The sequence below is a fragment of the Durio zibethinus genome, chromosome 6 (assembly GCF_047325235.1).
Source record: "Durio zibethinus cultivar Kanyao isolate XHJ-2024 chromosome 6, ASM4732523v1, whole genome shotgun sequence".
Taxonomy (NCBI): domain Eukaryota; kingdom Viridiplantae; phylum Streptophyta; class Magnoliopsida; order Malvales; family Malvaceae; genus Durio; species Durio zibethinus.
The window spans coordinates 21,752,088-21,774,870 of NC_143167.1; the positions used below are offsets into that span (position 1 = coordinate 21,752,088).

Genomic DNA, 22,783 nt, shown 5'->3' on the forward strand with positions numbered 1-22,783 from the left:
AAATGAGAATTTATAGCTTTAATTAAAATGAATTGACTTAATTCATTATATATTCTCTGCTGGTGAATTAGATGGTGAAATCGAGCTAATAATCCAAGTAAATAGGTACGCCCCAGCTCCTGGAGTACACGTAACTGAAAGCCCCTGGATATGAGTATAATACCATTCTACATATAGAGAGAGAGAGCAATTAGGGCCCTATAAATAATCTGTACAGCAACTTCAAGAGGAAGATCTTTGTAGAAATGGAGTCCAATGTTGAAAAGAAGAATGATGAACGTGATGATGGGGTTGGTGACAAAGTAGAGGCAAGAACAGCAGCGGGGTCATTGCGCATGGTTTTGAAACTGGCAGACTGGAAAGACATGGTGTTGATGGTCCTGGGGACAATAGGGTGTGTTGCAGATGGGTCGGCCATGGCTTTGATCTTGGTCGTTCTTAGCAAGCTAATGAACAGTTATGCAGCTGGTGCTTCTTTCAACTTTGGAGTCATAAATAAGGTTTGTCAATAACACATGCTGGAAAACTAGTACCATTATATATTGAAGTAACCTAATATATATAACCTCACTGTATCTATTTTTCTACGGACACCACAGTTTGCATTGGATTTAACCTACGTAGCTGTTGGAGTGGGTTCTGGCGCATTTCTTGGTACCTTTTATGTTTTTCAGTTTATGTTTTCACAAATTAATCACTTCACGAGCTTTAAGTGTAGATCAATCATTCATGCCTTAATTAAGTCGAGTCGATCCTAACCAAGTACCAAACCCAAAATGAGCAGTATTTAGGATATGGGATAAAAGGATAAAGGCATATAAATAATGTTATAAGGATAATGAGACTCATATTGACTGGATGTGTGCTTTATACAAGTTTTGGCCATGGATAAAGTACAATAATAATAATAATCTTTATTCTCAGAACCACAAAACCAGGCATATACTTTTTTGCATCAATGACATGAAAGGAAAAACCAAGTACAAGAATGGTTTTTGACTTTATATTGTCATCAAACAAGCTTGAGAATCAAACGCATGTTTAACTGCAAGTGCATCGTATGTTTCTGAAATCAATATATTGAAAAATATATATATTTTATCTGCTCCAAGTCTATGTCTAAAACAGACAGGCAACGCCTTGACTCATCATGGTTTTTTTTTTTTTAATTACCTTTTGGTCTTTAATAGAAGGATTCTGTTGGGCTCGAACTGCGGAAAGGCAAATCTCCAGACTAGGTAGGAAATATTTAGAAGCAGTTCTGAGGCAAGATGTTGGGTTTTTTGATATAAATCATGGGGCATCCATGACATCCCAAGTTGTTAGCAGTATTTCTGATGACACACTGACTGTACAAGGTGTTCTTACGGAGAAGGTCCAAATCCTTAACATATGCTTTCATCATAATCAAAAACTTTTTCTCGTTTATGCCAACTCTCAATCAATTAATATGCAACATACATGTACAGATAGCAAATTTCATCACAAATATATCGATGTTCATCACAGCTCAAATTGCCGCTGCGTATCTTAGTTGGAGACTGACTATCGTTGGTGTCCCTGCATTGTCAATGTTGATCATTCCTGGGATAGTATATGGCAAGCTTTCCGCAGAGATTGCAACGAGGATGCAGCAATCTTATGCAAGTGCTGGTGGAATAGTGGAGCAAACATTGTCCTCCATAAGAACCGTTTACTCCTATGTTGGAGAGGATCAAATGGTGAAGAGCTATAAGTCTGCACTAGAGCCTACATTGAAGCTTGGTATCAAACAAGGATTAATCAAGGGAATGGCAATGGGTAGTATTGGAGTTACGTTTGCAGTGTGGGCACTTCAGGGTTGGTATGGTAGCACCTTGGTCACCAACAAGGCAGCCAAAGGCGGGGATGTATTCGCTGCTGGAGTATGCATTATATATGGAGGGCTGTAAGTTCGATATCCTTCCTTCCAACTACAATTTTACATTTCCTGAAACGCGGTTACGAATAAAATATATTCCCATCTGCTCAAGTTCTCTCGAACAACTTTTATCAATGTAATAAATTGATCTTGCAGTTCTCTTGGGAGTGCTCTAATAAATGTTAAATACTTTGCTGAGGCAAACGTGGCAGCTTCACGGATATTTGAGATGATTCAGCGAGTTCCTTATATCGACTCTGCAAATCAACAAGGCAAGATGATATTAGATGTCAAAGGTCAATTGGAATTTAAAGACATAGACTTTGCATATCCTTCAAGACCAGGTAGCTTGGTATTACAAAGGTTCAGTCTAGCAGTAAAAGCCTGTCAGATTGTTGGTTTGGTTGGCAAAAGTGGATCAGGTAAATCAACGATCGTAAATTTGATTGAAAGATTCTACGACCCTCTTATGGGAGAAATCCTCCTTGATGGCATTAACATAAAGGAGTTTCAGCTGAAATGGCTGCGGAGTCAGATTGGTTTAGTTAGCCAAGAAACTATTCTTTTCAGAACCTCAATCAAAGAAAATATTCAATTCGGGAAAGAGGATGCGACAATGGAAGAGATCGTTAGAGTGGCAAAAGCAGCCGATGCCCACAACTTCATTAGTCAACTACCTGATGGTTATGATACTCTGGTGAGCATAAGGCTGCAAATGTTTGTTTCTTCCAGTGTCATGCATTATTTTATTCATCAATCAAATCTCTACTATCCGTTACCATCGAGTGATTACGAATTACTAAGACGTGAGTTTTATGATTGATCTTCAGGTAGGAACACTGGGAATTCAGATGTCTGAAGGGCAGAAACAAAGGATTTCCATAGCAAGGGCATTGTTAAGGGACCCAAGAATCCTGCTGCTTGATGAAGCTACGAGCGCACTGGATTTGCATTCAGAAAAGGCCGTTCAGGTTGCCTTAAATCATGCCTCAGAAGGACGAACCACTGTTATCATTGCGCATCGCATCTCAGCTCTCCGCAATGCCAACTTAATTGCATTTATACAAGCAGGACAAGTTGCTGAATCTGGTTCTCATGACCAACTTATGCAAAAGAGGAATGGCCTGTACTCAGCAATGGTGCAGCTGCAAAGAACTTTAATAAATAATGAAGTAAGACCAACATCAGCTGCTAGTGAATTTAATAGCTTTGTTTCACAGGAAGAAGGAACTGCTTGCAAACAAGAAATAGAGGACAAATTGGTTCATGACAATTCCATTAAAGAGAAGAGTATCGTCCAGTGGCAAGAAGATCAACAAGACGATCAAAAAGGTTCCCCATCTATATGGCAGTTACTTCGAATGACTGCACCAGAGTGGAAGTCAACCCTGATAGGTTTCATGGCCGCTCTTTGCTATGGACTAATTCAGCCATTGCACTCTTTCTGCCTTGGTGCTCTTCTATCTGTCTATTTTATAGACAAGCATGATGAGATTAGGTCACAAACAAAAATTTACTGCTTTGCCTTCTTGTCCTTTGCTATATTTGCTCTCATCACCAATGTCATTCAGCATTACAGCTTTGGGATCATGGGAGAGCGCTTGACAAAAAGGGTGAGAGAGGCTCTTTTTGGCAAGATTGTGACGTTTGAGATGGAATGGTTTGATAAAGAAAACAACAGTACTGGGGCCCTCTATTCAAGACTAGCCACAGACGCAACTATGGTAAGAACTCTTGTTGCTGATCGCTTGTCATTTTTGACTCAGTCTATCTCAGCAGCAACTCTATCAGTTATTTTGGGCATGGTGTTGTCGTGGAAACTTGCACTTGTATCCATTGCTCTGCAGCCACTCATCATTGGTTCCTTCTATACTAAAGCAATAATAATGAAGAGCATGTCTGAGAAAATACTCAAAGCACAGAACAAGAGCAGTGACCTAGCAAGTGAGGCGGTAGGAAACCATAGAATCATTACAGCATTCTATTCTCAAAAAAGGGTGTTAGAACTTTATGAAATTACACAAAAAAACCCAACTAAAGAAAGCCATAAGCAGTCTTGGATTGCAGGGTTTGGATTGTTCTTCTCACAGTTCCTCACAGCTGCCAATCCAGCATTAGTATTCTGGTATGGTGGGAAACTGTTGTACCATGGGGATGTCTTGTACAAGCACTTATTTCAGACTTTCTTCATCCTGACTACAACTGGAAGAGTCATAGCAGAAACAGGAAGCATGACCCTAGACTTAACGAAGGGCACAACAGCATTGAATTCAATTTTTATGATTTTGAAAAGAAAAAGTAAGATTGATCCGGATGATGTAGATGGCATTAAACCAGAAAAGATTAGCGGAGATATAGAGCTTAAACATGTGGATTTCTACTACCCATCCAGACCAAAACAGATCATATTAAAGAATTTATGCCTACGAATTGATGCTGGAAAAGTTGTTGCTTTAGTTGGACAAAGTGGGTCCGGAAAATCAACAATTATTAGATTGATCGAAAGGTTTTATGACCCATGGAGAGGATCAGTTGAAGTTGATGGACTCGACATCAAGTCCTATAATCTACATGCTCTGAGGTCACATGTTGCATTTGTAAGTCAGGAACCTAGTATTTTTGCAGGAACAATTCGTGACAACATTGCATATGGCAAAAAGAATGTAACTGATGCTGAAATAGTTGAAGCAGCAATCACAGCAAATGCACACGATTTTATAAGGTTTGTTTCAATTATATACAAATCAGCATGTTCAGTATTCTCTTTATTTATATAATTCTTTGTCCATCAACCGATTCTCTTTCTCGGTTCCTAACTATCTATGCAAATTTTTTGTCAAACAGTTCCATGAAGGATGGCTATGCCACATACTGTGGAGAAAGGGGCACACAGCTATCAGGGGGACAAAAGCAAAGGATAGCACTTGCTCGAGCCATCTTGAAGAATCCTGCAATATTGCTATTAGATGAGGCAACAAGTGCACTGGATGTCAATTCAGAGAAACTCATTCAAGATGCATTAGAAAAGACAATGATAGGTAGAACATGTGTTGTTGTGGCTCATCGACTATCTACCATTCAAAAGTCAGATAAAATATCCGTGATTGACAACGGGAAAGTTAGAGAAGAGGGAACCCACGGTGAGCTGCTTGCTAAAGGAGAAAATTCTGCTTATTTCACCCTGGTAAAACTCCAACAGCTTGCCGCCATGTGACATTAAGTCCTCCAGATAACTGGCTATACTAAGAAGGAAACAACTAGTTAATCCTGAGACTGCATAGAATTAGGCAAACATTTGGCAGCTTTCACAGGAAAATGTATAAAATCAGCAAGTCAGCTTCAGTCTGCACAACTTCATCTTCTTTTACTTCATTTTAGCGAGGAATGCAATGTTAAGCATGTATTAATTACCTCTTTGACTGTGTCCTATTAGCTGTATAGGTTTTTTAGTTCTCCTTTTCCACAAAAAGAGGTGCATCAATTTTCTCTTTTGATTTTTATCACTTAAAATGAAACTAGAATATAATATTCTTGGCCAACGCTGCCTAGTTTTGACCCCAAGTGGACATCCCAGATGGTTCGACGAATCTTACAAAGGAGAGGTAAGGTTTACAAGATCGGAGGGAGCTACCTCATCGTAGGGAACTAGGGATGGCAGTATAGCCCAAGGTCCCCAAGCCCAACGAGACCAGACCTTGTAGTCACGGTTTTTCTTACTTTAAATCGAAGTTGAGTAGGGGTGAGAAAATTTGGATCAAACTCATTTAACCAACTAAAATTGACCGAATTTGGTAAAATCAATTTTAATTTTATGTGATTTTTTTATTAAATTAATTAAATTGATAGGTTTTTAATTTTTAAAATTAATAATCGAAATAATTAATTTTTTAATAATTAAATAGTAAAGGGCAAACATGTAATTTCTCATTTAAAAAAACCTATGTCTTCTCCTAATCCCCTAAGACCCACACCCCCAAAACCAGAATTGCTTTGCCCCTCCCGTCTTCTTCTGAGTTTTGCCTCTCTCAGTCTCATTTCTTTCCTTCTTTTCTTCTACTGCTGATTTGTTACTCTGCTGCTAATCCCCTCAAGATGGCCCCAAAACAAAAACATGATCTCAAATCAAGATTCCATCATCGATCGATTTGCACGAGATAAAAAAGATCGAGGACAAGACTTTCCTGCTAATCCCTAGTTGAATCATGGCTAGCACCACTGAAAGTCACTACCGTGAGTACCAACCCAGCCACTTTGACCCATTCTCCAGCCACCATGAGTTCTCTCTTACTTGCTTGTAATCCATCCTTTTTTGTGTTGTTCTTCATTGCTGGTGATCTTAAATTTATTTGATTCTGTTTTGTTTATGTCTATAATTAACAGAAAAAACTAATTTTCAAGGTTTTGTATAGTTAAATTTGGTGATTGTGATTCTAAAAACATAGGGACATGATTAATTGCTCGAAAGATGCTTTTTGGGGGGTTTTGGAATGATGATGCTAGATTACTTAAATTTTAATTTACTTTGTCCTTTTTGTGTTCTTAAAGAATATTTGACCGAACCGATCAAATCGATCGAACTGAATTAACTTAAGTCGTTTCAATTATGATAAGTTATTTGAAAATTTTCAATCAATTTAGTTATGTGGAAAATGAGGATTAGTTAAGTCGATTATCGATTTTTTTAAATCGAATTGATCAACTGTTCACCCCAAAGTTGAGTTGGATGGGATGGATTTTTTAACATAAATAATAGAGTTGGGATAAAGGTGGATGGAGGTGAAATTAGCCTTGCCCTGACTAGGATATTTACAAATATGCTCGTAAAATTTTTTTTTACCTCTTATAAACTTAAGTATGCACACACTTAAAGTTAAGTTTTTGTTTTACTCTTTCCCACCTTTGATATGCTAAAGTATGAAAAATATTTTCTAAGGGAAGCAATTCCACATTGAAAAAGAAAAACCAAAAAAAAAATAAAAACCATTTTAGTTAGGAAGAGTGGAAGCCTTTTGTAATTGAACTAAAGTGGATAAAGTACAAAGTTAAACCATGGGTTTCAATTTCATATGTTGTTGACTTTGCATTAATTAAATATTTAATAAATATTTGATGGAATTGGTAGTTAATTAAATAATAAATTAATATTTTATTTTAAAATTTAATTTTTGAATTAAAACAAAATTTAATTAATTGATATATTTGGGTAATTATATTTGTTCAAAACAAATAATTTTGTTTGGATAGATAAAAACAAATAATTTTGTTTAGACAAATAGTTATGATTGTGCAAATAGACATTCAATTTACTTTATAAAACTTGACTAATTTTTTGAAAAAATAATATAAAAATAATTTATTGAAACACTTTCTCCTCCAAATAATTCTTGAATTTCTTATATAACGTTTCACTATAGAAATTCTTTACAGAAGTGCAATAATCTTGTTATATGTTGGTGAATACTCAATTGATTGATTTTATCAATACATAACACAGTCGATCACTAAATTTTATTGTATCTTTGAGCTTATCATTTGTACCCTTTTTATATACTTACTAAGTAAATAATATAGATAGAGACAAATATAATATTATGAAAAGTGACATTGTAACTTATTCTAACATATCTTCAAGCTTTTTCTTAAATTTTGAAGATTTTTCAAAAATTCTTTGAACAAAGCCACCATTGCCTTTACCTTTTCCTTTAGCCACTTTCATTACTTTGTTCACCTTACCAATGCCCTAGTTTGCTGCCTATTACTACTCCAATGCCATTCTTGTCATCTGCTCCTTTGCTTTTTTCTTGTTTATATACCATTTAAGTCAACTAATGTTCTAACATCAAGATAGTATTTGGTATGAAATGATCATTCAAAAAATCATGATGATCTATGCATGGTAATTAGATTACTGTATTTGATAATCATTTAGTGATTTTATGTGATAGTGATTTTGGATTATCGAAAGTAATTAGATCATTACCTTGGAAGGGGATATAATTCTCATCTAAAAAGATGAAAAACTTTTATCATTGAGGTAAAATAATATATAAAATTAACAATAATCAATATACTCATTTAATATGTAAATTAAAAACTTATTTTTTAAAAAATTAATTGTAATTATTTTATATTATAATTTTTATATTTTCAAATTCATATTAATTATAACAAGTTCAGAATTATTTTATGTGATTTTGTTAATTTCTTAAAATTTATTTAAAATATACTTTTGATTTTAATATATTAACTTTATTTTTTAATTTAAATATTTTTTACATAATTTATACTATAAAAACTAATTTACTATCAAGAAATATATTTTTAATTTAATAATTTAAATTATTAATATTTTATATAAATTATTATTTTTAAATAAAATTGAAATCATTAACTTATATAGTTTTTATAACATGCATGGCTATTTTGATATTTTTAAACCAAATAATATTTTATTTTTAGTAATACCAAGCATAATGATCTTTAATTACTAAAAATTAATGATTTTTATAGATATTTAATTTTGTCCAAGACGATTTGATCATATTCATTTTGATTTTAGTTCAAACATATCAATTTCGAATGATTCGAATGTTTTGATTTGATTGGATTCATTTTGATTTCATATTAGATATTTGAGATTCGTTTATATGGGTTAAAACCCGATCAATTCAATTTTAAGTCAATTGAACTTATGACCTAATAAAAATCCAAGTTAATTGTTCAAACTCAAAATCCATTTCTTAGCCCAAATTCAATTTTTGAAGCTCAATTCAATTTTTGGTTTAAACTCATGATATGGGCCTAGAAGCCCAAAATCCAAAACTTTCTTTTAGAGTAAAAATGAACAAAACAAAAAAAGGAAACAACAGAGACGAGGTTGGTTAGCAACCTCCTTACTTTCCCTTCCTCTAATTTGTTACACCATTTTTGGCTCTTTCATATTTTACCATTGTTTTTACCTTTTAATTTATAGCATAATTGGAGAAAGATTTTGTAATCAACAAAAAAGATCAAAAGTCGATCTTTTGCAGTATCAACTTTGTTCTTCCATTGAAAGTGGGGTTGAAAAAATCCTTGGAGGCAATAAAATGAAGGTTGGTTTTTGGAAACAAATGACAATCGAAAAAAAAAAAAAGCCCTTACTTGGCATTCACCACCCCAGCTCTCAACATCTAGCAAAAAAAACCCACTAATCTCTTCCCTTCTTTTAATCGAATAATGCCTAAGGAATCATCGAAAAAAAATTTTTTTGTCGGATTCTTCACTAAGTAAGGATCATGATATATTTTTAGTTTTTTTTTTTGTGATTTTTGGAAATAAAAATGAAATGGATTAGTGATATTTTTTTTTTTTTTTGTTGGTGTTGAGGCCATGGTTTTAAAAGGAATTGGTGATGGCCAAATGAGTTTGTAAATGTGGGGTGCAATTCATATGTGGGTTTAAGCTGGGATGATTTTTTACTATGACGGTGGGTTAAGATAGAGGTTGTTAATCGGTGGTTCACTAGGGAGGGTGGTGTTTTCAACTGGGTGTGGAGGCTGTGAATGGGGGTGGGATTCAGTTGGGTATGGGAGTAAAGATTGGTGTTAAAATGCTGATGGTTGTTTATGATGAAAAACAGGTGAAGGAGTTGGGATTTTTGCTGAGTGTTTGAAGCTGTTTGAAGGATCTTTTTCTTTTTCTTTTCAATTTTCATGCATTCCTCCCCTTCAGTTTTTTTTTTTTTCTCTTTTTATTGCCTCATAGGATTTTTAGCTCTATTTTCAATAGAAAAACAAAGTTGATACCACAGTTAAAGATTGATTGTTGGTTTTTTTTTTCATCTTTTTTTTTTCTTTCTCTTTTTTCTTTTCTTTGCCGAACACCCAAATAGTTCACCAATTTTTTTTTTGGTAGGTTCCTTACCAGATTGGTTAGGATGGTGGTTTGATCTTTTTTCATGTGTGATTTTTGAAAAAAAATGAAGGGGGATTTTGCTTCTTGGGTTAGATTTTTAGTTAGGGATTTTTAGGTGATATTTTTTATTTTTTGTTAAGTTATTTATTTGCTTATCTATGCATATTTAATTTTCAAAATTTTTTAAAAATGAATTTAAGTTAAAAAAAGTTGTCAATTTTTTTTAAAAAGAAAAGAAAATTAAAAAATAATAAAAATGAAAAATTTTTCGATGATAAAATTTTTTAAAAAATCATTAGTAATTTTTTAAAAATCTCTAAGTGAGAATATTTTCTTAAAATACGAACAAAATACTAAAATATTTAGAAATATATTTAATACAAAAAAGTTTTCATTTACTTAAAAATAAAAAATAAAAAAATAAATGTATAAAATAACAAAAAGATTTCTTTTATAAAAAATAAACTCTTAATTCATTGCTTACATGACAGCTTAATGAGATTAGCAGCAAAATAGTACGTGTAACTAGATCGAAACCAAATACACTCATGGAAAGATTTTTCTCAAGCTTTCATTATTTAGTATAAACACATGGTTAACATGGCTCGCGATAGGTTGTCACTCCAGAATATGGAAAAGAAGCCTAATGAAACTTTTAAAGAATATGCTTACTGATGGAAGGATGTAATGGCACAAGTGCAACCACCACTAACAAAGAAAAAGGCAACAATGCTATATGTTAGTACATTTAAGGCACATTATTATAAGAAATTGGTGGGAAATGCTATGAAGAACTTCGTCGAAATGGTAATCTCTAGGGAAATGATTGAGAATGCCATAAAAAATAACAAGATTGAAGGACATGATGCATTTACTACTAAAAAGGTGACTATCCCACAAAAAAAGAGAAAAGACTCATGTCGTGACTTATGAAAATCTACCATCAAGACCATTTATCCTACATCAGGCTTATCTAACTTATCGATACTATTAACCCTTTACAAACTAGGTGTCTTGTGGATCGTACCCCTACCAACCACTCTAGAAACCACCATATTAGCCAAATTTACGCCCTTAAATATCCAGTTACACTTCCATCCTAATAACCCAATCTTTCATTCCTCAAACTAGCCAAGCACGTAACTAAGAGAGTTCGTATAGTAATTTAGAAAAAACCCATTTTGATCCAATATTGATGTTTTACACAAACCTGTACTCACAACTTTTGAAATCTCATCTCATCACCTTTGTTTACCTTAAGCCTCTGAAACCACCATACCCCAAGTGGTATGATGCTAATACTCGGTACGATTACTATTATGCGAATATGGGACATTCCACTAAAAACTACACAACCTTAAAAAATAAAGTACAAAGTCTAATAATGGCTAGGTTGTTAAATTTTGATACTAAATCCAAGTTAAGTGTTAGTGGAACCCTCTTCCAAACCATAAAGCGCAATAATGTTATGAGCAACGAAAAAGGAGTAAGAATCAAAAGATGTGTGGATGAGATAAAGGCTCCTTTAAGTGAGTATATGACTATTTGGTTAAAACAAACATAATTCAATCAGTGTCTGGGTATACTAATCGTAATCATGAAAATCTTGACTAAATTTGCAAGTATTATAAAAAAGTGGTTGGATATTCAATTCAAAAATGTGAAGCTTTTCGTCAATTGTTGCAAAGTTCAATGGATGCAAATTTAATAGAATTTTATGATAAGCATGATGAAAGTGCTATAAATATGATAGCAGAAAACCCTTTGGTAAGTCTTTTATCCTCAAACCTATAACTATATTTTAAGATGAGAAACTAAATCCTATAATAGCGAAACCTGTTTCTCTCCTTACGGCAGCTATGACAATTTACGTCCTTAGCTCGTTCCCCTATCAAAATGACAAACTAGTCCCACAGAAGCACGACTAAGATGTTGTGATCCAAAAACCCAATACGAATGTTATTCCAAACAATTCAAATATGAAAAGTGCCAAAAGCATAACAAGCATGGAAAAAATGACTAAAAGTGGTTGGTGCTACACCTTAAAAATGTTAGAGAAACCAAGAAAGGCAAAAGAAAAGTGGGAGAAGAAAATGTAGAGGAAAGTGAAACTACTCAGCCAATACTAAGTCCAGTGCAAATTAAAAATGGGTATCGAAAAAAAAAGCCTATGAGTTTTTCAAGATCATTAAGCACAATGAGTATATCATTGTTGACCAATTGAACAAGATGCATGCTTACATCTTTTGACTACTGTTGTTGCTAAACTCTAAATCACATCAAAATATTTTGTTGAAAGTGTTAAATCAGGCTTATGTGGAACATTATATTTTGGTCAAAAATGTGAACCATATGGTCAAAAACATAATGGCCGCAAACTTTATAACCTTCGATGATGATAAAATGTCACCAGAAGGACAAGGCAGTGTGAAAGCTCTCCACATCACTATCAAGTGTAAAACCCATACATACAAAGGTTCTTATAAATAATAGGTTATTAATCAATGTCATGCCTATAACCACTTTGACAAGACTACCCATTAATTCATCTCATATGAAAAATAGCCATATGGTGATGAAAGCTTTTGATAGGTCCCGAAGAGAAATGTTATGGGACATCAAGATTTCATTGTAAATAGGCCAATGCACCTTTAATATAGAATTCCAAGTGATGGATATATTCCCATCTTATAGCTGTTTGCCAAACAGGCCTTGGATTCATACAGTGGGTGCTATACCATCATCCCTACATAAAAAAAATGAAGTTTATTGTTGAAAGAAAATAGGTATTTTTGGCAAGAGAAAAAGATTTTCTTATGACTAAGACTCTAACCACTCCTTATGTTGAGGCTACAAAGGAGGTGTCTAAATACTTATTTAAAGCTTTTTAAACTTTTAATGCTACCTTTGTGGACGAAGGTTTTAAAAATTAGTTCTATGTTTATAAAAAATTACAAGGTTGGTAGTTAAACAAACAATTCAAAAAGGATGGCAACCTAGAGTAGGCTTGGGTAGGAATTTGCAATGAATGAAAAGGGCACCCATTGTTATTGAACATAATGAAAGGTTTGGTTTGGGTTATAAGCTTATTATTACTAACAAAAAGAATATGTTGTTTGAAAAAAGAGAATGGAGAATGGCACACCTCAATAGACGTAAGCTGGATGAGAGCAAAATAGCGTTCCCTTATCTCTATGACATATTTCACTCCAACGAATATGTTCACTCTAGGTCGATGGAAATGAAAAATAAAGGCCCAATAGAAAATAAAAAAGGGCTTTCTCTAATCTACAAATAAATGAATGAAGGCAAAAATAAAAAAATGGATGAAGATGTTTTCGTTTATCCTTTTGGCTATGAATTTTAAAGACTAGTAGAAAGCACAATCTATTTTGTTTTTCTTACCCTTGAACCTAGATAATGTAATAAATGGGATCCCTAATTACCTCTGCCCAAGGGCATGTGGAAAGTTTGTATGGGCTTATTTTTTATTATCATTAATAAAATGGAAAATGCAATAAATTTTTTATTCTACATTCTATCCATTTCCATTTGTTTCTACATTTCTTAGCATAAATTTATTTTTGATTTTTTGCTTCCACCAATATATCCACCTATACCTTTGTGATATTACCTATTTTCAAGACTCTAAATAATGAACGTTAGTGATGGTTTCAATAATAATTCTAGATTCAATTTTGAAAATTTCATTCACATTGATGAGATTAATAATGATAAGGATCTAAAGAATTACGCCTTACCTGCTAATTTGTTAAGGTTGATGAAGCAAGAAAAAGGTTGATAGAACCATACCAAGAGGCCACAAATACAATTAATTTAGAAGATAAAGAAAATAAAAAAGAGGTCAAAGTTGGCACATTATTTACTTTGAAAATATACGGATGTGTTTGTCGTACCAAGACATGCCATACAACAATGTGGAACATAAACTACTTTTAAAACTAGGATGCAAGCCAATGTAACAAAAATTAAGGTGCATGAAACCAAAAATGTCAAAAATCAAGAAGGAAGTAAAGAAATAGTTTGATGCTGGTCTTTTGGAAGTAGCCAAATACCCTGAATAGATTGCCAACATAGCCCTAATCTCAAAAAAGGATAAAAAGGTGAGGATGTGCGTAGACTACCGGGACTCGAAAAAGCTAACTAGAAAAATAATTTTTCACTACCTCATAGTGACATCTTTGTAGATAACACTACCAAGCACAATATGTTCTTGTTGATAGAAGGCTTTTCTAGTTATAACTAGATCAAAATGGCTTATATGGAAAAAACTACATTTGTGACAATTTAGGGGACGTTTTGCTATAAGGTTATGCTATTTGGGTTAAAAATTGCTAGTGTTACATACCAAAGAGTGATGGTAACTTTTTTTCTATGATATGATGCATAAAAAGATACAAGTGTATATTCACAATATGAAAGCAAAGTCTTGTGAAAAAGAAAATCATGTTGCTAGCCTTAGAAAAGCTTTTTGAAAGGTTATGAAAGTATTAGCTCAAGCTAAATCCAACAAAATATTAATTTGGGGTCAAGTCAAGAAAATTGTTAGGATTTATAATCAGTAAAATAGGAATTAAGGTCAACCTAGACAAGATTCAAGCCATTAAGAACTTGTTTCTGTCACACACATAAAAAGAAGTGTGAGGATTGTTGGGAAGGTTGAATTATATCTCTCTCTTTATCTCCCAACTCACCTCAAAATGTGATCCAATTTTTAAGCGACTTCGAAAAAAAATGGAATAAAGTGTGTGTTAGAGTACTTTTGAAAAGATTAAAGAGTATTTGTACAATCCACCAGTGTTAGTATCACTTGTCATTGAAAAACTTTTGATTTTGCATTAACAATTCATGAGAATTTCGTGGGGTGTGTGCTAGGCAAAGGGATAAAACTGACAAAAAAGAATAAGTCATTTATTATCTGAGTAAGAAATTTATTAAGTATGAAACTAAGTACTCACAATTAGAAAAAATGTGATGTGTATTGGTGTGAGCTACACATAAACTTAGACAATAAATGCTCTACTATACAACTTAGCTTGTGTCAAGGTTAGATCCTTTCAAGTACATCTTTGAGACATCATCTTTGTCAAAGAGAATAGCAAGGTGGTAAGTGTGCTCTCCAAATATGATATTATATATGTAGCATAAAAGGCCATTAAAAGGAGTGCGATAGTCATTTTTTGTAGATTGTGTTGCTGACAATTATGAACCCATGAAGTTCGAGTTTTTTGACAAAAACTTAATGACAATCTTACAAGTTAAGGGAGAAAAATTTGAGAATGAAGCATGGAAAATGTTCTTTGATGGAGCATCTAACATTATAAAGCATTGTGCTAGAGCATTGCTGATATCCCGACTAGAGACTATTATCCTTACATTGCAAGTTTAGGTTTTAATTGCACTAATAATATGACAAAGCATGAAGCTTGTGTCATGAGTTCGCAAATTTCCATTGAAAAGAAAATTAAAACATTGGAGATATATAGGGATTCAGCTTTAGTAATTTATAAACTACTAGATGAATAGGAGATGAGAGATCAAAAATTGGTCTTATATTAGCAGTGTATAGCTAATTTGATCAAGCAATTTAAAAAGGTCCATTTCCAACATATCCCTACAGAGAAAAATCAAATCGTTAATGCCTTAGCTATATTGGTTGTAATGTTCAAATTGAACACCAGTGGAGAAGTTTAACCCATTAGAATGCAAGCACGAGAATTGTCGACACAATACTTGAGTGTTGAGGAAGAAGTTGATGAGTAGTCATGGTATTATGATGTCATGCAATACATTAAATATTAGAAATACCTAGAAAATGTACTTGAAAATGACAAAAGAAGAATTAAGAGATTGGCGATGGGGTTCATTCTTGATAGGAAACTTTTATATAAAAGAAGTCGAGATCAAATTCTCTTAAGATGTATAGACGTTCCTAAAGCTAGGAAAATTCTTGTAGAAGTGCATGAAAAAGTTTGTGGAACACATGTAAATGGACTTAGAATGGATAGACAAGTCATGAATGTAGGTTGTAATTGGTTGATATTAGAAAATGACTATATCAGTTATGCTAGAAAATGTTATAAATGTTAAATTTATGCAAATAAAATTCACTCTCTTTTAGCCCTTTTACACCTATTGGCACCTATTTGGCCATTTTCAATGTGGGGAATAGACGTGATCAGACCCATTACCCTAAAGGCTTTGAAGGGCATTGTTTCATCTTTGTAATAATTGACTTCTTTATGAAATGGGCTGAAGCAGCTTCCTATGCCAACGTCACAAGGGTGGTGGTGTGTAAATTCATTAAGAGGGAAATAATTTGCCTAAATGGACTTCTGAAAAGATTATCTCCAATAATGCCAACAATTTAAATAAAAAAATGATGAAGGAAATCTATTCACAATTCAAGATAGAACACCACTGTCATAAAGTATAGATACGTGGACCTATCGCTAGACATGGATTAAAAGAGTTTTCACCAATCCTTTCTATTTAAGTGTGATTCGTTAGACATGGATTAAAGGAATTACCACAAATATTTTTCATTTAGATGTGATTGGCCACCTAACAGAATATGTCCCATTTAAAGATGAGTCTCAAGATTGACTTAGGTATCTTTAAATAGTAGATTCTAGTCCATAAAATCATATTTTAGGTTCAGGGGTACAATTATGTATGAGAAAGGTTATATATGAAAGATCACTATCATCATTTATGCTTGTATTGAATGAATCTTTCATATGCTTGATGTATGTGTGCTCTATGAAAGTTGTTGAATAAAATTGCTAACAATTACTAACAATTGTTATCAAAACTCTAAAGAATTTCTTTTTAACTTTCATAGATGCTTATTTATGTGCCTATCCTTGATATAGCTTATGCCTTTCATGCAAAATTATATGTGCCTTAAATTGATTAATCCTTATTTTGAAAAGCAGGAGAAATCTTAGAATACAATTTTGCTTGATTTGTTTTGTGATAACAATTGGTATGCTTTATGATAACATAGCTTTAATAATTGGTATCCATAACAATTGGAATGAGCTTGTATGCATGTGCTTGAATTTATGCTTAATTACTATTGATCTTTTAGGTTTTAAGCATATCTTATGATAACATGATTTATGAGTAGATTGCATATCATTTATTATCCTTTACTCATAAATTTCATGTAGTAAATTTGATGATTTGTGCTAAAATGCTAAATTTGGATACACTTATATTTTTGCACTTGAATAAATGTATATGAACTTCATTGTGCATATTACACTTGAATACATGCATTCAAAATACTCTTGATATTATTGGTATCAAGCACTTTGTCTCATGCCTTAAATTGATCTCTCTTTCTTTTGAAATGACAAAAAGGAGAGATAGTTTAGAGATATTTCTTCTTGTATGCTCATAGCAATTGATATAGGAGCTTAAACATTTGGTAAGAAGGAAAAATATTTTATGAATATATTTGTTAATGATGCATTTTTGTGTTTATTCGCTCATTAATTTGCTCATGCCTTTTTGCTATGACAAAAAATAGGAGAAATATCATATGGACAAATTTGCTTGTGCTTAACATGCATATGTTTAATTGTGCTTATTTCAAATATTTGACTAAGAAATGTTTGTTGAGTTGTGTTGGATTAGGATGCATTAATTAAGGGGGAGTTTTGTCATGCATTGTTTAAGGAAGAGTTTTTCAAAATGTCTTTCAAAATCTTAAATGTTCCAAAAAAAGTTTTCATCAAGCAAATTTATCTTTAAGTTTTGTCATATCAAAAAGGGGGAGATTATTAGCCTTGAATTGATCCTTATTTTGAAACGACAAAACATTAAGCTAAATAAGCTTGATCAAGATTTTGAAAAAGATTTTATTTAGTACATGTTCTTAAGTTTTATATTTCGGTACTAAATAAATAATATGATTTTCAAAGCTTAAATAAACCTTACTTTGTTTTCATATTTCTCAAACCAAATATACCTTTAAAGATTATTTATTTGAGCTTAAATGAAAGTCCAATTGTTGTTTTTAAAGTGAACTTATTCATTTTGGACTTAATACAATTTTGACAATATTGGTTTTGAGAAATAGATTAACTTAAGAAAACTGTTTTACAAGAACAAAGTTTTCCAACATTGAACTTATTTTATTTTTATATATTAATTCACAAAGTTTTAATATTTGAATTTTATATGGTTGGAAAGATCTTTGAGTCTACTTTCTAATGGATTAAAAAATCAAAATCCAAATTTTTTAAGAAAAGATTTTGAATTTTTACTAGACACTCTACAGTTGTCAAAAAAATTGCACAATAGGTAATTTTAAAAATTCACTATAATTTATACTTAATGAATTAAGTGATGAATATTTATGCATAGAAAGCCCTTTAAGTCTAGTTTCTAAATCTTCAAACAGTTTGTGATTTGGATTTGTATAACTCAAGTTATGATCAAATTAGTGAGTAGAGTACAAAACATGAGACAACCACCCAGCCATTGATAGGATCGATCCCCTCATGGAAGGGATCGATTGGGTCGTGTTCTTTTAAGCATAAAATGGCATAAAACTTGAACCAATTGATCCCCTCAAGGAAGGGATCAATCAAGTCTGGGCAGAATTACACCAACGATTATTTTTTCATGCTTTTAACAGTTATTTTCTTCTCACAAGCATCCCCAACGGCTGCCCCTTCAATTTCTCTATAAATTGGGCACTCCAACATACTAAGAAAGTTGATGCATCAAGAGACCAAGAGCCAACAAGCAATGTTTTCATTCTCTTAAATAATCAAGAATTTTTAGAGCTTCAAAGTCTATATCTTTGTATTTATTGTATCCAAATTATATTTGTTGTTCATTCATCATTTTCTTGTACTTAAACTTAGCAAACACTTAGCCTTAGAGAGGTTGTTCTATTGTTTGCAAAATTACCTTTGATATACAAAGGTGGAAGAGAACAAAAGGTAAGATATCCTCTTGAGAGCTTTGTAGTAAGATTGGGTAAAATACTATAAAGGATAGAGGTTTCTATCTTAAGCCTTAGAAAGAAAAAGATAGGTTGTATTTTTAATTCAAAAATAGTGGATTGAAGCTTTAGTGTAGACAATCAAGAAGATAGGATGTAGGTGCCTTGTGGAAAATGACCAAACCTCTATAAATCATTATGTTTGATTTCTCTATCGCTATCTCCTTTCAATTTACTATTGTTTATATTTGATTTTAGGTTCATTAATTGTTATTGGTTGTATTATATTTTCATCAAAAGTGCTTATTGTTTTAATTTCAATTCAACTATATTGAAATCATTGTTTGTGAAGAATTTATAGAAATCCAATTCACCCATGTCTTGGATCATCATCTCACTTAAAAAGCTAACACCATATCACCTTAAGATGAATGCTGTAGTGGAAATAACCAATAAAAATACCAAGAAGATACTAGAAAAGATGATTGACAATTATAAAGGTTGGCATGAGAAATTACCTTTTGCTCTACATACTTATAGAACATTAGTTCACACTTCTATCGAAGCCACCTTGTTTTCGTTGGCATATGGGATGGATGCTATGTTGCCTATTAAAGTGAAGCTTCTTTAACTAAAAGTTTTAATATAAGTAAAACTAGAATAAGTGGGAATGGGTTCATAGTTGCCTTGAATAGTTGAACCTTATTGAGAAAAATAGGCTTACAGCACTTTCCTATGGCCAAATATATCAAAGAATAATGATGTGTGTGCATGACAAAAAAATGTGACCCAAGAGTTTTCATGAGGGTAAGTTGGTGCTAAAAGGGATCTTGCCAAACCAACATGATAACAGGGACAAATGGACACCCAATTTGAATGGGTGTTATAACCTTCCTTATATGTAACCGTACTCTTAAATCTAAAATCTAGTTTTATAGACTAAAATCTACTATTTAAAGATACCTAAGTCAAGTTTGAGACTTTTTTTTAAAAATGGGACAAATTCAATTAGGTGGCCAATCGCACCTAAAAAAAAAAATTGATGGCAACTTCTAAAGTCTGTGTTTAGTAGTAGGTTTATGGATCTATACATTATGACAACCATAATTTGGTGCCGTATCATCCTAAGATGAATAGTGTAATGGAAATAGCTAATAAAAATATTTAAAAGATACTATAAAAAATGATTGACAATTATAAAGATTGGCATGAGAAATTACCTTTTGCTCTACATACTTATAGAACATTAGTTCACACTTCTATCAGAGCCACCTCATTTTCACTGGTATATGAGATAGATGCCTTGTTGCCTATTAAAGTGGAGCTTCTTTCACTTAAAGTTTTAATGGAAGTAAAACTAGAATAGTGGAATGGGTTCACAGTTGCCTTGAATAATTGAACCTCATTAAAAAAAAAAACCTTACAGCACTCTTCCATGGCCAAATATATCAAAGAAGAATCATGTATGCACATGAAAAAAAGATGCAATCCAAGAGTTTTCTTAAGGGTAAGTTGGTGCTAAAAAGGATCTTGCCAAACCAACATGATAATAAGGGCAAATTGACACCTAATTGAAAAAGTTCATACGTGGTGCAAAAGTTTTTTTCAAGTGAAGCACTCATTAATCTTGGTAGAATTGGATGGAGATGAGTTGCCAAATTTGACAAACTTAGAAGCTGTAAAAAATTTTATGCCTAAAAGTAAAAAAAAAAAAAAAAAAAAAAAGAAAGAAAAAAAAACTCAGATTGAAAACCTAAAAAAGGTAATCTAAGTCAAAAGTAGGACATCTAAGTTGAAAACCTAAAATAGTAGCTCAGATGTAAGAAAAATCAAGAAGATGTAAAAAGGATCAGTGTCAAAAAGTAATTTGAATCAAAAGGCATGGCTACATCAATCTCATATTATAGGGGGCAGAGGTTGTCTAATAAACTAAAAAAGATTAGTGTCACTGATAAAATGAGTTTTTGATAGAAAATCTAGACAAATTTGATCTAAGTTGTCCAAATGTTCATTATCTAGGGAATTGATAATTTATTACTTAAATTTTTATCTTTTTAATTATTTTTCCTTTTAGTATTTCAAAGGCTTATGCCTTTTTTTAATATTTTAACATAATCTCTTTCTGTCAGTAATGGATATCCCTTTTCTTGTGATCAAACTCTTCTTACCTATCTTTTGTAATAAATTTATTACATTTGTCATGGAATTAAAATAATGATCGATATGTTCATAACAAACATTGATATTACTTTGGAAGGATTCAAGGATAACAAAATGAAAAGGGAGATAAATGAAAAAAATGAAAAAAGAAGAAATAAATGAAAAAGGGCAAAGAAATAAGTAAAAAAGAAAATCAAGGAAACACCAATATTTAAGGATTATAAATAGACAGTGAACATCTCTTAAGCAAATGAATTCATGTGGGAATCATGATTTGCAAATTAATTCTAAAATTACTTGAAATAAAAAAAATAAGAGCAAAGGCCAATAAAAAAGAATCCCAACAAAAGTTCTAACAAAATTCCCATTGCCTCCACCAAAAGCCACCGTTAGCCAACCAACCTCGATCACATGAACCACCTACAAAAATACCCCAACCGAAAACCTTTTCCCCAACTTACATCGCACACCCAACAACCCAAACACAAAATACCCCACCCTAATCACCTTGTATCCAAACCCAAAGACCCATCATTGAACACGATAAAAACAAAACCAAAAATCAAACACATCCATTGGGAATAGGAACACCAGCACCAAGAAAAGTCATAAAAAATAAAACAAAAAAATAAAATCACCGAAACAAAAAAGAAAGTGAGTTTCAATTTTGAGGTGTTTGGAAGGGTTTTAAGGCCTAATTTTTGGAGGAGGTAAAGAGCTTACTTAGGAGGAAAAACATAGTGGAAGTTCAAGGTGGTTGGCGGAGTTGAGAAGGGTCATTTTGGCTTCAAAACCCATGGTTTTTAGGGTAAATCTAGAACTTTGGGGTTAGCTTTAGCGAAAACTAAGGTCAATTATGGAAAGAGGAGGAAAATAGGAGTTAATGATTGAATTTTGGGTTCAAATTGGTAACTGATAGTGGAAAACAGCAGCCATTGGTTTATTTCTAAAATTGAATTGACCAGACCTTTTAGAGTTTTAGAGAGTTTAAAACTTTTTTTTGGTGAAAAGTTTGAAATGATTTAGAAAAAAAAAAGAAAAAAAACTTACCTAGGTTTCGTGCGTGGACCTAACCTGACCTAGGGTTCATACGTCCAACCTAGCTCTTTCTTTTTCAGACCAACCTTGAACTGGTCTTACTGAACCAATGCTAGACCACCCAAGCCGTTGAACCATTAACCTTCTTTCAACTTGAACCGATTTGAACCAAGGCGAACTGCCTAAACTATTAAACCAAACTAGTGAACCGCTCTTAAACCATTAACTACCTTTGACCAGTCTTTCTAGGTAATTTTTTATTTTTATTTTTTGTTAAGTTATTTATTTACTTATCTATACATATTTCATTTTTAAAATTTTAAAAAATGAATTTAAGCTTAAAAAAAAGGTGTTGATTTTTTTTAAAGAAAAAAATATTTTAAAAATGAAAAAAAAATAAAATTTTTCTGATTATGAAATTCTAAAAATATGTGTAGTAATTATTTAAAAATCTTTATGTGAGAATTGTTTTTAAAATGCTACCAAAATATTAGAGTATTTAGAAATATATTCAATACAAAAATACTTTTATTTATTTAAAAAATTAAAATAACATAATATATATAAAATAACAAAAAATATTTTTTTATAAAAATAAAGTTACATAATGCATAATTAGAAATACAACCCTCCGAAGATGAGATTCTAAGGAAATCCAAATAGTGATTCCTAAAAAATCTGTAGATAAATTTTTTTTTTTTAATATTACTAACATACTAAAACATTTTAAGAGTTTTTCAGTAATGTGGTTCTAATTTATTTTTTTCAAATAAAAATAAAATATTATTTTTTATAAAAAAAAAAAA

General features: G+C 32.1%; 1 protein-coding gene across 1 annotated transcript; it reads left to right on the forward strand.

Moving 5' to 3' along the window:
• Nucleotides 1-245: 245 nt before the first annotated feature.
• On the forward strand, nt 246-5,629 carry LOC111284358 (putative multidrug resistance protein). Its single transcript, XM_089761577.1, is given in 7 exon segments — nt 246-500; nt 600-654; nt 1,191-1,375; nt 1,470-1,927; nt 2,057-2,729; nt 2,731-4,622; nt 4,745-5,629. Coding segments are annotated over 7 exon segments (3,888 nt in total). The 3' UTR covers nt 5,115-5,629.
• Nucleotides 5,630-22,783: the final 17,154 nt, after the last annotated feature.